At 41.7% G+C, this 16,223-nt stretch overlaps 1 protein-coding gene across 4 annotated transcripts in view; it reads left to right on the plus strand.

The window, feature by feature from the left end:
* MGAM (maltase-glucoamylase) overlaps positions 1–16,223 on the plus strand; it is a 97,527-nt gene that overhangs the window by 57,246 nt on the left and 24,058 nt on the right. For all 4 annotated transcript variants that reach the window (XM_045495947.1, XM_045495946.1, XM_045495944.1 and 1 more), the window contains exons 24-34: positions 213–380; positions 3,421–3,573; positions 3,912–4,112; positions 6,099–6,253; positions 7,234–7,402; positions 7,658–7,754; positions 9,357–9,469; positions 10,473–10,598; positions 11,544–11,672; positions 11,934–12,044; positions 12,359–12,421. In XM_045495947.1, coding sequence (XP_045351903.1) covers positions 213–380; positions 3,421–3,573; positions 3,912–4,112; positions 6,099–6,253; positions 7,234–7,402; positions 7,658–7,754; positions 9,357–9,469; positions 10,473–10,598; positions 11,544–11,672; positions 11,934–12,044; positions 12,359–12,421 — 1,485 coding nt within the window. The remainder of the gene's footprint in view (positions 1–212; positions 381–3,420; positions 3,574–3,911; positions 4,113–6,098; positions 6,254–7,233; positions 7,403–7,657; positions 7,755–9,356; positions 9,470–10,472; positions 10,599–11,543; positions 11,673–11,933; positions 12,045–12,358; positions 12,422–16,223) is intronic.

A 16,223-nucleotide genomic window follows, 5' to 3' on the forward strand; every position in this document is an offset into this window, starting at 1 on the left:
TAAAAAATTAAAAAAAAATTCTCTGTGCATATGTGTTTCTCTCTCTCTCTTTTTACTCAGGGAAGTATTAAAGTAAGTTTGTACTCCTCAAGCACATGTGAGTAGAGACAGCTAAGAGGTACTCAAAGCAGTTTTGGGTATTTGGTCTAGGACAGAATATTTGAGTGCCTTGACAATCTATCAGTGGATCTTTGTGCTTAATTGTTTTGCAGAACCGCTTGGATGTGAAGATTTTGCAGTCAACCTACAAAGACCCCAATAATTTAGTATTTAAAGAGATTAAAATTCTTGGGATCCAGGAGCCTAACAATGTTATAGTGAAACACAATGGTGTCCCAAGTCAGATTTCTCCTAATGTCACTTACGATTCTAACCTACAGGTAAAAATTCATTTTGTTGAGATAGTTTATCAAGAATTTATAGCTTATGGTGGTCCTTCTTGCCAAGGTTGCCTGGGTCCTGAAGGACTAGGGCACATTCTGAGGTCTGGAGTGGAGAAGAAGAGGGTTAGGAGAGAAAAAAAAGGAGGCAGTAGACGTGAGCTAGAATAGATCAGGGAGGTACTGAGGTAATGGAATCAGATAAAATGGCCTTTCCATCCCTATTCTTGTATTTGCCCCTCAGTCTTCTGTTCTCTCTGACTGGGACAGAAGAGCAAAGTGAGGAGTGTGGGGGACAGGGTTAGAGGGAATGTGGGTCTGGCCACTGCTGGCTGAAGCAAGAAAGGCAAAGTGGGAGGTGGGATTCCCATTAATTAAAAATTTGAAGTGCATTTTTTTTTTTTACTGTGTTCAGATATAAAAACTTTCTCCAACACATACATTTTAAAGAAATATTTTAAAGAAATTTTAAGAAATTTCTTAAAAGAAATATTTTTAAAAAATTTTAAAGAAATATTTCTAGGCTGATAGGCCTAGCTAATGCTGCTTATTTGGTTAGAGAATATTAAATAATAATAATAATAATAATAATAATAATAATAATAATAAAAACCCATCACTTTTCATCAGTTATAATGAGACCTGATGCTTTTGAGCAGATTGTAATCAGTTCCTCTGGTATCTCATGCTATGAGGAATCCTTCCCCATCCTCCTTCACTCCAGGCCCTGTAGGTGATCTGGGACTGGGGGCTGCTGGGTCAGCATGTTTGTGAGAGATCTTCCAAATTTGGAGTAAATGCGTAAATCTGGTATTCTCCTTTAATGTTGTATCGATGATGTTGGCCATTTTGCCTTACAACATATATTGAGGATACCTACATTATGAAGTTAGAAATAAAGTACAGTTGACCCTTGAACATCATGGGGAGACACTGACCCTCCCACACTGTCAAAAATCTGTGAATAACATTTGACTCCCCAAATCCTTACTGATAGCCTACTATTGACCAGAAGCCTTACAGATAATATAAGTTATCAATTAACACATATTGTGTGTCATATGAATTATAAACCATATTTTTACAATACAGCAAGCTAGAGAAAAAATGTTGTTAAGAGAATCATTCAGGAGAGAAAATACATTTACAGTTCTGTACTGTATTTATTGAAAACAGTGCACATGTCAGTGGACACGTGCAGTTCAAACCCATATTGTTCAAAGGACAACTGTATCATATGGTTAGTTATGTGGACAGCACCGGGCAAACCATTTGAAGAGTGCATATATGAAAACAAACTCAGTAAATATTTGTTAAATAAGTTAATTAATGCAAGAGCAAAGGAATTCTTATTGCTTGAATTTGGGTGGTGGGGAGACACAATTTGTACACATGAAACTACTGGGCAGGGGACAGGCAGTCCAAAGCAACACAAAGGAAATGTTCAGTTACAGTATACCTAATTTCAATGTCAAAGCCTCATGGAGTCGCTGAGCAAAGCCATTGGGGAAGTCAGGATTTGAGCTGGACTTTGAACGATGATGTATCAGGTAGAGATTCGTTCATCTACAAGTGATAGGCAACTGAGCTAAATGGGACTTTAAACAAATTGGAATTTTCTTCCTCACACAATAACAAGTCTAGAAAGTGGTCAGCTGCTGGCGTTGGTTCAGTGGCTCAAGGCTGTCAGGGTTGATTGGCCAGTAGCAGAATAAAAGAAGAAGCAGGAAAGAAAAGGTGGAGGGAAGGAGCAGGCCCTTAAATCCAGAAGGAAACTCTGGGCCAGCAACTCCCAGTGGACTTGGACTTACCTATGAATGGCCACAGCTATGTTACAGGGATTAAAAGGAACTTAATTAGGAACTTAAGTTCCTTAATCAGGAACTTTAATATTCCAAACTGAAATAGTGAGTAAGAAAGGAACTTTTATATAAAGCAAGCAATTAGCCGTGCGTTCCACAAAAGGGCACCATTTTCCTAGAAAGAGTTTTTGCCTAGATAACATATTCAAAGTTGAGATGTCAGAATAAGCCAATCTAAGGGTTGAGAATAGACTTACGTTATTTAGTCTGTGAGTATTGTATGACTAGAATAGGGAAGAGATCAGCTTGGACAAATAGTGTGTGGTTAGATTTGGGAGGGTCTTAGGCATCAAAGTGAGAAGGATCTGATTCTCAAAGTGTGTCATATGGATCCTTGAATCAAGGCTCTGGAGAATGGGATTTGTAGAACAGGGAAGTTTAAGGTGAATTTAGTCTGAGAAGAGCCTGGAAGAAGGGTGATTATCCTTAAAATGTGATTTTATAGCTCTGGACAAATGAGAGCTTTCACTATGGAAATTGCTAATTAAAGAAGAGATAAAAATATGTAGAAAAGTTAAATATTTGAATTAGTGGGACTCAAAGAAGCAGGTTTTAGGCTTTGAGGATTTGCTCTTGGAGAAATGAAAAGGTTGGGATGTTAGAAACAGAAGGAACTGTAATGATGTTGCCAACTCCCCAGTTTTGCCTTTGATGAAACTGAGGCCCAACGAATTAGAATAATTTGGCTAAGTTTCCACAGCAGAATGGAGATGAGAACCCAAGCCACATGTTCTTACTCCTGTGTTCTTGCCACCACTCCAGACCAAGGCGGGACACTGGTCTGAAAAATGGAGGGCAAGAATATAAGCTCGATTTGGTATGACCCCGTGAGCTTGTGTGTGTTATGCTTCAAGGGGAAATGCTTGTAGGGAAATACTTCTTGACCAAGTAAGGATGAGGAAGGGGAGTTAGGGAAGGAAAGAAAATGGGTGATCACAGAAGATTTTATTCTCCCTAATTCCCTTCCGAACATGATGTACAAGATTCGGATAGAGTTGGTACCTTTGCTCTCTTCCCCCCTCCCTCCATATAGCCCTCTTTATAGCAGCTCCAGTGCTGTGTTACTTGGATGTTGAGAGTCCGGTCTGGTTTCTATCTCCTCTCCTAAGAGAGGTTTCGGATCTTGCGAGGGTTTTGTCCTGAGCATTAATTTCCTTGTCACTTACCCATCCCTGCAGGTCGCCCTTATCACGGAAATTGATCTTGTCCTGGGAGAAGCATACACAGTGGAGTGGGGCCTGAAGATAAGGGATGCAGAAAAAATAGACTGTTATCCCGATGAGAGTGGTGCTTCTGCAGAAAACTGTACTGCCCGTGGCTGTGCCTGGGAGGTAACCCTGCTGATGACGCTGACACATGCCAAAATCCACGGCACTTCATCTCCAGCTTCATGAGCGTAGCGCCAATTCCCATGTCACTACTTAAAACCCATAGAAAGGAAAGATTTCCAACAGAACCCGAGTTTTTATCTGACTGTAAAGAATAGGTAGGGACATGAGTAGGACCTTCCTTTTTTTTATAACTACTTTGCAAGGAGACCAGGAATTTAAATGTAGGTCGCTACCAAAGAGTATCTGGCTTTGTCTCCCTGCAGATTGCCTTTTCTAGCCCCCTTATATTTGATCATTCTAGGAACACATACTGAGCTGACGTTAGCTTTCCTTTTCAGGCACCTAGTTCTCCTGGGGTCCCATTTTGTTATTTTGTCAATGACCTGTACTCTGTCGGCGACATTCAGTACAACTCACGTGGTGCCACTGCTACCGTCTCATTAAAGTCTTCTTTATATGCCTCCGCTCTGCCCTCGGTACCCGTGACCTCCCTCCGTGTGCAAGTGACCTACCATAAGAACGACATGGTGCAGTTTAAGGTGTGTGTTCACAGTGCGTCTATGTATCAGGTACTGCCTGGGTGGTTGGCAGTTCCATTACTTTTGCTAGTGGAGGTTGCAGAGCACTGAAGTAAGGGTGCCCTTCTAAGCTAACCCTGCCCCAATATACTAGATCATTATCCTAGAGCACCAAGAAACCGTTGACGGAACAGTTCTCTCTGTTCTATTTTGAAGAGATCGCGGTGTCTACTGTAAGGAAAGTGGTTAGGAGCACAAGAGTGAAAAAGGAGGCTGCCAGTTAGGTCATCCACGTGGGAGACCAAGTGTAGAGCAGGAATAGGAAAGGAGAAGGATGGCGGGCATCTGGGAGGACTGAAAAGGTAGGATCACAGGATCGGGTGATGCCTTCAAGTACATGATGAGGGAGAGGGAGGCATCAAGAATGATTACCACGTTTCCGGCATGTGTCTCTATATGGATGGTGGTGCTATTAACTGGATGGGAAAATGGGAAAGGCTTGGGCTTGGGCAAAATAAGAGATGAGTTCAGTTTGGGATGCTGAATTCAGGGTGTCTATGGAATAGCCACACAAGTGTAGTGATCTTTTTTTCCTATGATTTAATCACAACTAAGGATTAGTGATAGGCTGTTCTTATGTCTTTCTCTACTGAATCGTCAGTTTCTCAAAGACAGGAATTTCTCTGTTCATCTCTGTGTTTCTAAAATCTGACATAGAGCTTGTATGTAGTTAGTACTCAGATGTTTATTGAGAGAGTAAATGAAAGACATCAGGCGTTGCCCGAAACGTTCTTCACCACCTGCTATCAACCTGGACTCTGAGTCCCCTTACAACTTCTAATACAGGGAAAATGCTCTATTATCTTTCTGTCCTCACCAAAACACTGGCCTGTGGTAGGCACCTAATGAGTTTGAAGAAAATGAACTTGCTTGCATTTCCTGCATTAACCCTTTCTTACTCTACCTCCTGATCATACCATAGCTCTCTCTCCAGGATCTGACCTTTTTTTTTTAAGTTTATCTTGAGAGAGACAGAGACAGTGGGAGCAGGGGAGGCTCAGAGAGAGAGGGGGAAAGAGAGAGAATCCCAAGCAGGCTTCACACTGCTGGCTGGAGAGCCTGACGTGGGGCTCCAACCCACAAACTGTGAGATCATGACCCGAGCCAAAACCAAGAGTCGGATGCTTAACCAATTAAGCCACCCAGGGGACCCAGGATTTGTCTCTTTTTGACCCTGCTTCAATACTCTGTGCCTTTGCATTTATTTCTCTACCAGAAATGACTTTATCTCCTTGCTGTGTTTGGTTAATAATAGCTGCCAAGTTTTTAACACTCAGCCTGCATTTTTCTCGTGAAACCTTCTCAGTCTTCCAGTAACTGTGTTAGGCATTTTCTTCTCTATAATCTCACAACACTCCTACATCGCTCCACATTAGCACATATCACCACCCGGGTATTGCGGGTACTTCTTTTACCTCCCAGGAGCATGTGAATTTCTTAAAAACAACAGTCGTGTCTTATTTGATTTAGTGTGTCTGGTGTCCAGTACAGCATCAGGCAGGAGTAGAGTAGGTATTCAGTGAATCAATCTAGACCCCATTTTTAGCAAGAACACCTATGATTATTTTAATCAAATAGTGTTTTTGATGGATATTTTTTCAATCACAGTGGCTTTCAGATATTCACGTACACCCACACGCAAAGTAATAAATAATATATTCATACATACCAAACTGATTTCTAGACTGATTTTTCCAAGATATCACCAATGTCAAAGGGAATGTGTTACTGTGATAGGGGCCTTAAAAATGAGATATGACAGACTCAGATCAGAATGTGAAGTCTATTGTTCTTTGATATTGTAACTAAATCCCTGGTATCATGAGCTTCCAGAGACAAAGAAATATTAGCATTCAGACTCTGTGTCAAAGATACCAAGTTTCTGCTAAGGATATGGTTTTGTAGAGTACTATATTTTCCTAATTTTTTTTTCCCCACTCACCCTAGATTTATGATCCTAACAACAATCGGTATGAAGTCCCGGTGCCTCTCAACATACCCAGGGTTCCATCCAGCACCACAGAGGGTCAGCTATATGATGTCCTCATCAAGAAGAATCCGTTTGGGATTGAAATTCGCCGGAAGAGTACGGGCTCCGTAATGTAGGTAGCTCCTAGTCGGATTTGGAATTGACGGTTACCTATACATGCACTGCCAGGTCCATTGTCCTTGGAGATACCCTGGCTCAAAGCATCACACCATCCATTTCCAGATTTATGAATATGTTATTCCTTTTGGGTCTGTTCTTATGAGAAATCTTTACTTCCCTGGCAATAATTACTGAGGCACTTACATATATTAGGGATTCATTCAACCAATGTTTATGGGGTGGTTAGTATCTATTATCTCTATATTAGGTGGTTATAGAAGATGAGGTCTCTCTTCTCATGCCAAAGATTCATGGTAAATAACAAAGATAATTTAAGTTAAAATATACATAAGGAAGTTTAGATAGTGACAACTGCTATGTAGGAAAAAGAACAGGGTAGTCAGGAGTTATGGGGGGTTGACTGCTTTTGATACTGTGGTCAGAGGAGGGCTCTCAGAGAAGGTGACATTTGAAATAGGACTCAGATGAGAAGGATCCACCCATGTGGATCTGGGGGAAGGGGAAGAACCCTTCAGACAGATGGAAAAATAGGTGCACACGGCCGTGAAGCAGGAGCAAGCTCGCCATATTAAGGGAGGAGATGTCCATTGTGGCTGGAGCATATTGTGGTCGGATCGCTCCAGATGTTATGTAGCAAGTGGACCGTAGAAGAGAAGGAATAGGACCCCGCGCTGGGGTGGAGTGGTAGCAACGGAGGTGGTGACATGTGATGGGATGTGGCATCCTGGGGACAGAACTGAAGGAAGGCAGTGGGGGAGGAAAATAGGAGAATGAAGGCTGGCTCCAGGGCTGGTAGCAAGTGCATCTAAGATCATTTTAATGAAATAGACTTTGCGTTTGTGTGGAAGATTAACAGAGCTCTTGGGGGGAGAGGGGACCAAGAGTTCTGTTGTCCTGGCAAACAGGGTGTTGACTGTTTGAAGCCAATAGGATAACCCATTTCTTTTCCAAATACACCCTTTTGTGTTGCAGTTGGGACTCTCAGCTCCTTGGCTTTACCTTCAATGACATGTTCATCCGCATCTCCACTCGCCTTCCCTCCCAATACGTCTATGGCTTTGGGGAAACTGAGCACACAGCCTTTCGGAGAGACTTGAACTGGCACACGTGGGGGATGTTCTCCCGAGACCAACCCCCGGGGGTAAGGAGAAAGCACTGGGGGATCTGTGTCTGCCTCTCTCTGCTCATACTGTGTGCACTTCATGCTTCATCTTCCCTGGCTAACCTTAGATGGTCACATTCTGCATTTGGACAGAGGGCCAATTTGTTGTCAGGCTCCTTTGTTCTTTTGTATTTAGTTCACTGCATGGACCTTATCAGTCATTTTTTGTTGAGTTTCTTTCTCAGCCATGATGTCTTTTAACCTCTTACCGCTTCTCCCCCACAATTCTCCCAGTACAAGAAGAATTCCTATGGCGTCCACCCCTACTACATGGCACTGGAGCAGGATGGCAGTGCCCATGGGGTGCTCCTGCTAAACAGCAACGCCATGGGTAAGATGACACCAACATCTCCTCTTATTTCTGTGAACCAGTCATTCTTCTTTTTTTTTTAAATTTTATCTAAATCCAAGTTAGTTAACATATAGTATTGGTTTCAGGAGTAGAATTTAGTGATTCATCACTTACGTATAATACCCAGTGCTCATCCCAACAGGTGCCCTCCTTAATGCCCATCACCCATTTAGCCCACCCCTTCACCTAACACCCCTCCAGCAACCCTTAGTTTGTTCTCTGTATTTAGGAGTCTCTCATGGTTTGCCTCCCTCTCTGTTTTTATCTTATTTTTCCTTCCTTTTCCCTATAGTCATCTGTTTTGTTTCTTAAATTCCACATATGAGTGAAATCATGTGGTATTTGTCTTTCTCTGATTGACGTTTTTCACTTAGTATAATATATTCTAGTTCCATCCACATCATTGCAAATGGCAAGTTTTCATTCTTTTTCATAGCTGAGTAATATTTCATTGTGTATAAATACCACATCTTCTTTATACATTCTTCAATTGATGGACATTTGGGTCCTTTCCATAATTTGGGTATTGTTGATAGTGAACCAGTCATTCTTGAGTAATGTTAGAATGTGTTTGACTGAGGGGTGCCTGGCTGGCTTAGTTGGTTAAGCATCTGACTTTGGCTCACGTCATGATCTCACAGTTAATGGGCTGAAGCCCCACATTGGGTTCTGTGCTGACAGTTCAGAGCCTAGAGCCTGGTTCAGATTCTGTGTCTCCCGCTCTCTCTCTGCCCCTCCCCTGCTCTCTCTCTCTCTTTCAAAAATAAATAAACATTAAAAAAAAAAAAACCAGAATGTGTTTGACCTAGCTGCTCCCTAAAGTCAAAATTATTACCCTGGGGACAGTGATTTTGTTTTTTGTTTTTATTTTCTATCTAGGCTTTCTGTTTGTTTCAGTTCAGTAACATGTGGTAATGAGAGTTAACTCTTATTTGGCAAAAATGTAAGAAGGGATAGCAAGACCAAGGAAGTCCCAAAAATCCTGTAGGTCAGCCAGTGGGAACCATCTTTTTATTTTGAATTAGTGGTGAAGCTCTGGGTAAGAGTGCTCACCCTGGGGGTATGGGAGTGTGAAGAAAATGTGTATGGTCTCTTGGAAAGAGGGTGGGAAATCAGGGGAGGGGAAAGTATGCATGTAAAAACTGGTGGAATCAGAGTAAGGTCTGTTCCTGACTTCAGAGTTTTATATGGATGTCAACTCCTGGTTTCGACAATGTACAATGGTTACATAAGATGTTGTCATTGGGGGAAATTGGGTGAACTGTACAAAGGACTCTAGTACTATTTTTGCAAATTCTCGTAAGTCTTAAACTATTCTAAAGTAAGAGTAATAATTTGAAAAGAGCAGAATGACAAAACATATTATAAAATAATAATAAACCCAATGGCAAAAAAAATCCAGGGGTAGCACCCTGTAGACTTTCACTTCTTTAAAGTGCCTAGTATGTAGGCATAGTAAAAATACTTTTTCTTCATATTCTCTAATAAAGAGGCATTGGGAGAAGGAAAAGGTAAGAATTTCAGGGGTAATTCCTCCCCTTGGAAGTTTCCAGCTTGATTGATATTTTCCTATATCTTCAGATGTGACATTCCAGCCCCTGCCTGCCTTGACGTACCGCACCATAGGGGGAATTCTGGACTTTTATGTGTTCTTGGGGCCAACTCCCGAGCTTGTCACTCAGCAGTATACTGAGGTAGGAGGGAATTAAATTGATAATCAAGTATTCACGTAGTATCTTCTGAGTTCCCAAATCTACCTTTATTAGTATAGCTCTCAGATGATAACTGGAATTGTTGGTCTTTCTGGAAGATAGATATAGACTATAAAATGAGACAAAAGACATCCCAAGAACTATTAAATTTGCAGCCTCTCAAAGCATTGCAGAGTAGCAGAAGTACTAGTGGTGCTACTGGTGGTGTTGGTGGTGGGGGTGGGGGTGGCGATAGCAGTGATGGCAGTGGGGGTGGGGGTGGCAGTAACAGTGATGGCGGTGGGGGTGGGGGTGGGGGTGGGGTGGGGGTGGCGGTAACAGTGATGGCGGTGGGGGCGGCGGTAATGGTACGTTGGGGGATGTGGTACGACGTGTTAGAGGTGGTGGTGGTAGTGATGGAGGTGGTGGACCTGGTGGTACAGTAATGGTGATGGTGATGTGGTAACAGTGATGGTGCTTGTAGTAATGGTGGTCATAGGGGCCACGACAGTTACTTTGGCCGCAGCAACGAGCATGCATATAACGTACTGCGTGTCATGGATCATTTTACATATATTAACTCATCCAGTCCTCACGGGAGCACCATGAAGCAAATACCAGTATCATCCCCAATTTACAGGTGCAGGAAGTGATGAACAAGAGGTTTTTGCCTTCTGCGTAGGGCCACCTAGCCAGCAGGGATTGGAGCCTGGATGGTAAGCCAGGCATTTTGCCTCTAGATGCTGAGTTTTTAACCAGTAAGCTACAATGCCTCTAGGATTCAGAGTAAAATCAGATTTTCCAAACCTCTTAGGGAAGAAGGTAAGATCCAGCAGAAAGCTTTCTCCAAGGTGTCCCTGTGGCTTTTCATCCTCTTAGTTTCTCACCGTATTTGAATTTGCTGCTTATCTAGCTTGGGGCACTGGAAAGATGTTCTTATTAATTTATTGACAATGTCAATCCAGATTCTCCTTTTGAAGGATAAAGTTTTCTGTCTATTTTCTAGTTGATCGGTCGGCCAGTGATGGTTCCTTACTGGGCCTTGGGATTTCAGCTGTGTCGCTATGGATACCAGAATGACTCTGAGATTGCCAGCTTGTATGATGAGATGGTGGCTGCCCAGATTCCTTATGTACGTTCTCCATATGTGGTGTACTGGCTCTGGGATCTTATGGCCAACACTAGCTGTCTCTGTATGGGGATTAGCTTGACTTGGGGGGCAGGGGTTCTATAACTACACAATTTTAAAACATTTAGTCAAAAACATCATTGGTGTCATAAAAATGAAAGGTTACTCAAACAGCAGTTTTGCTTAAAACAATAAAATGGCCCAAATTCAGCCATACCACCACATGTGTAGATATAACCTCAATTCCAACACTCTGCTGGTACAGCACAGTCTTCCCTCAGCTTTGAGCTAAGCTTGTAGATAGGGATCTGGTTTCCTGATGAAATACACATGGAAACAAATTCTGTCCTTCACTTGAGGACAAGAGGGGTCCAATAATCAGAGAAATTGATCCCATGAACTTCTTACATTTTTAATTTTCTTCTATTTTCTTGTTGTTTACAATTGTTGCTATTAATGATAAGTATAGCATGCAATATTTCATTTTTAAGAAAGCTTGTCTGGTAACCCCCAGGATTGGATATTCTAAAGCAATTACAGGGGATTTTTTTTTAAAAGGTAGATTTGCCATCCATCCAGTTGTATTAGTACTGGGTAGGTTACATTATGTTATTTTCTCTGAAAGTGAACCACTGATCCCAGGGCCAGCCTCCTGGGGCAGGTAACCACAATCATTCATACCAGCCATTCACAAGGCACTTTCTCATCTGCCCTTTTCATTGATCCTCATAGTAGCCTTGACAGATATGCATTATCGTCTTTTTTTTTTCTATTTTACAACAGAAAATTTGAAAATTTCCCAGAACATAATACCCGATACCTGGGATTAGAAAAAGTAAAAAAAAAAAAACCATCTGAAATCCACCATCAGTTAGTAGAGGCGTGTTCTCACCTGGAACCTGGCCTTTATAATGGGGAACCTCTCACTTTCCTTGTGTGCTCCCCCAGGACGTTCAGTACTCAGACATCGACTACATGGAGCGGCAGCTGGACTTCACCCTCAGCCCCAAGTTTGCAGGATTTCCAGCTCTGATCACTCGCATGAAGGCCGACGGGATGCGGGTCATCCTTATTCTGGTTGGTCCCTCTGTGAATGGGTGAAGTTCGTTGAGGACAGCGAATGGGTTTAGTGAGGGGGGGAAGCTTCATATTGTGTTTCCCTCCATGTTATGAGCAGAGAAGTTGAGGTTCAGTGAGAAAGTGTATTTCCCAGAATGCACAGAAGCCCTACAGTTCAGGAGGAAGTTTGTGCCCTTCTGTTTGAAGAGTTCTCCTTTTTTCTGTCCTGAGATGTTCTCTGGCTTTGGTCTTCTCACCTGATCTGAGCTTCGATTTCAGGACCCAGCCATTTCTGGGAATGAGACACAGCCCTATCCTGCATTCACCCGGGGTGTGGAGGATGATGTCTTCATCAAAGCTCCAAATGGTGGCGGCATTGTCTGGGGAAAGGTATGACTAGAGTGGTGATCTGCTAATCCCCAGCCTGGGGTTGGGTAACTGTTGGTGTGTTTGTGCATGTTGTTTCTGGGCCTTTTCCATTTGGGTCCTGAGATCAGAAGGTCTCATTTTCTCAGTCAATATTTGTCAACACAATTGACATTTTTAGAGAATGTACATGTGTATGTGCATTATGGGATCTACTTTTCTCTAGAACAAAATCAAAGTATTACCATCCCTAGGACCTATGGTATATAATTTCTCAGGAAATACTATATAACATAAATTATTTAGTGCATTGCTTTTGAACAGTTTTCTCTCCACAGGTGTGGCCTGATTTCCCTAATGTCGTTGTAAACGGGTCTCTAGACTGGGAGAGTCAAGTGGAGGTAAAGGGCCCTTTGTGGATGTGGGTGAAGTCATGACTGCCAGGAGGGTGCAGCTGTACCCGGGATAGCGGACATCCCCATGCCATGGGTGGGGGTGTGGCCAGGAATACACTGAGGGATTTTGTCCTGTGTGCCCATCTGTGTGCTAATCACTTTACCTGTAATATTTTACTCCCCGTTGGGATGTAGGTATTATCATCCTCAGCATAACTAGGATTCAATGAGCTTAAATTACTGGTCCATGGTTTTAGGTGACTGAGTGATGACTTCAAATCCAAGGCTGTCAGATTCCAAAAGCCCATGAAATTTCCACCTCCAAGAAATACTGTTTGCCTAGAAATAGTATATTTGTTGTTGTTCTTGTTTTTGAGTATCCCTTTTAAACATAGTCTCCAAACCCTGTCTTTAGCAATGGGATCTTTTTCTCTGTAAATTTGTTTTCCATGGACAAGCTTCTCCATCTTCGCTCTTATACATCCCTTATCCTTCTTTGGGTTTCTCAATTGTGCTCTTACCTTCCAGTTCCCAGCTTTGCGTTAAAACTTGCTTTCTCCAGGGTACAAGTGCTTACTTGTAATTGCTCTTAGATAGGGATTCAAGGCAGAGGACCTGGCTTCCTCTTCTCTCTGTTGCTTCTCAGAGGAAACCACTTGAAGTTTATTGGTCCAGGCAGACCACATGGACACAGGAATCTGCCAGGCCAGAGAAGGTCAGGGTCTCCTTGGCAGACAGACATTCATTCATTTGTTTATTAATTAATTCATTCATTCATTCATTCATTCTTTTTTTTTTTTTTTTTTAGTATTTTTCCCCTAGCACAACTGAAGTATAACTGACAAAATTGTATATTTATTTAAAGTGTACAGTGTGGTGATTTAATACGTATATATCATGAAATGATTATCACAGTCTGGTTAATTAACACGTCCATCACCTCACATATTTATCATTTATCTATGTGGGGTGAGAATACTTAAGATCTACAGTCACAGCAATCTTTAAGTGTATAGTACAGTGTTTTTAACTATAGTCACCAGACTATACATTAGATCCACAGAAGTTATTCATCTTAACAATGAAAGTTTATACCCTTTGACCAGTATCTGCTCATTTCCCCCACCCATTCCCCCTGGTAACCACCATGCTACTGTCTATTTCTATGAATTCAACTTTTTTTTTTTTTTAGATTCCACATATAAGTGAGATCATATAGTATTTGTTTCTCTCTGTGTAAATTTTTCGTTTAGCATAATATCCTCTAAGTTCATGTATGCTGTTGCAAATGGCAGGATTTCCTTCTTTCTCATGGCTAAATAATATTTCATCATATATATGTATATATATATATATATATATATATATGTATATATATATATGAATGCATACATATGCACACCACATCTTCTTTATAAATTCATCAATTGATGGATGCTTAGGTTATTTCCACATCTTGGCTATTGTGAATAATGCTGCAATGAACATGACAGTACATATATATCTCTTTAAGATACTGATTTCATTTTATTCAGGATACATATCCAGAAGTGGGATTGCTAGATCACATGGTAATTCTATTTTTAAGTTCTTGAGGAACTTCCATATTATTTTCCATAATGGCCATGCAAATTTATATTCCCACCAACAGTATGCAGTGGTTCCCATGTCCTTGCCAACAGTTGTTATCTCTTGTCTTTTTGGTAAGAGCTATCTTAACAGGTATAAGATGATATCTCATTGTGGTTTTGATTTGCATTTCCCTGATGATTACTGATGTCGTGTACCTTTCCGTGTACCTGTTGGCCATTTGTATGATTTCTTTAGAAATATACCTATTCAGGTCTTCTATCTAATTTTTAATCTGTGTATTTGTTTAATTTTTTAAAGCGTTTTTATTCATTTTTGAGAGAGCAAGAGATGGAGCGTGAGGAGGGGAAGGGCAGAGAGAGAGGGAGACACAGAATCTGAAGCAGGCTCCAGGCTCTGAGTTGTCAGCACAGAGCCCAATGCGAGGCTCAAACTCGTGAACCAACCACAAGATTGTGACCTGAGCCAAAGTCAGATGCTCAACTGACTGAGCCACCCAGGTGCCCCATAATCTGTTTATTTGTTTTGCTTTACGTTTTGCTATTGAGTTGTGTAAATTCCTTATATATTTTGGAAGTTAATTTCTTATCAGATATATGGTTTGCAAATATTTTCTCTTATTCCCTGGGTTGCCTTTTCCTTTTGTTGACTGTTTCCTCTGCTGTGCAGAAGTTTTTCAGTTCTATATAGTCCCACCTGTTTTTTATTTTTGTTTTTGTTGCTGATACACGTGGTGTCAGACCCCATCTCCCCACATCATTGCCGAGACCAACGTCAAGGAGCTTTCCCCCTGTTTTCTTCTGGAAGTTTTATGGTTTCAGGTCTTATATTTAAGTCTTTAAAAATTTTTTTTAAGGTTTTATTTATTTTTGAGAGAGAGAGAGAGAGAGAGAGAGAGAGAGACAAAGAGAGTGCAAGCAGGGGAAAGGCAGAGAGGGAGACACAGAATCTGAAGCAGGCTCAGCACAGAGCCTGACACAGGGCTCTAACTCATAAACTGCGAGATCATGACCTGAGCCAAAGTCGGACACTTAACAGACTGAGCCACTCAGGAGCCCCTATGTAAGTCTTTAAAACAGGTTGAAAATTTTTTGTGAGTAGTGTAAGATAAAGGTTTTGTTTCATTCATTTGCATGTGGACATCCAGTTTTCCTAACACTGTTTATTGAAGAGACTATTTTTTCCCATTGTGTGTTCTTAGCATGCTTGTCAAAGATCAACGGATGGTATATGTATAGACTTCTTTCTGGGCTTTCTATTCTGTGTCATTGGTCTACGTATCTGTTTTTATACCAGTACCATGACTTTTAAATCGTTATACTAGGAAAGGGCCCGCTTCAGCAATGAAGAGGTTGCCTATCACCATACAAGCTCCACATTTCATCAGCCATCACGAGCATTTGGAAATCTGTGGGGCAGTTTGGATTATTACAAGGGGAGCACCAAATTGCATTCATTTAGTGGGACGTGACTAGGGATGCTCATAGCTCTGATGGCGGGGGATGTTCCACCAAGAAGTCTCCTGCCCCAAATGCCAGTTGTGTCTCTCATAAGAAGCACTCCATTAGGGGGCCATGATATGTATTTGATAGCACATAAGAGATTCTCAGTAGATAGAATAATTATGAGTATTTATATTAATGAAACCCATTTCATGAGGCCAATGGGGGCGAAGCTCCTGATATCCAGGTCAGGCTCTGCTGAAGGTAGTATAAAACAAACAAACATGCAAATAGCAGGAAGCCTGTGGAAAGCAGATTTCTGAGTCTGACGCTTAGATTTAATTCAGTAAGGCTAGGATTAGGCCTTAGAATTGCATTTTGGTAGCAGACACACAGTGGGCTCGAAAAGTGATCCTATGGCCAGGCGTGCAGGTGAGTGCATCCCGAGTTGAGACCAAGGAAGGTGAGGGTGGAAGTAAGAAGGAGGGAGACAGAGCCACAGCTTTGGGGAATGGCAAAACATTTATTTCATGGGTCAGAATCATCAGAGCACCTTTTAGTGAAGTTAATGAATTTGAGTTGGTCTCATTTCTCCCTTGGATCCCATATGGGATTCAGTTATGACTCTGGCATGGTGGGTATTGACTCTGTTTACCCTAGTCCTCTATCCCCCACCCCTACTCCATGTTTCTAACCCCGTCTGAGCTGGACCTCTGTTTCTGGTGAAAAGTTCTCTTCTTCTGGTTCCACATTTCTACCTCTATTTTCTAACAAGA

Source organism: Leopardus geoffroyi, chromosome A2 (assembly GCF_018350155.1).
Source record: "Leopardus geoffroyi isolate Oge1 chromosome A2, O.geoffroyi_Oge1_pat1.0, whole genome shotgun sequence".
NCBI lineage: Eukaryota > Metazoa > Chordata > Mammalia > Carnivora > Felidae > Leopardus > Leopardus geoffroyi.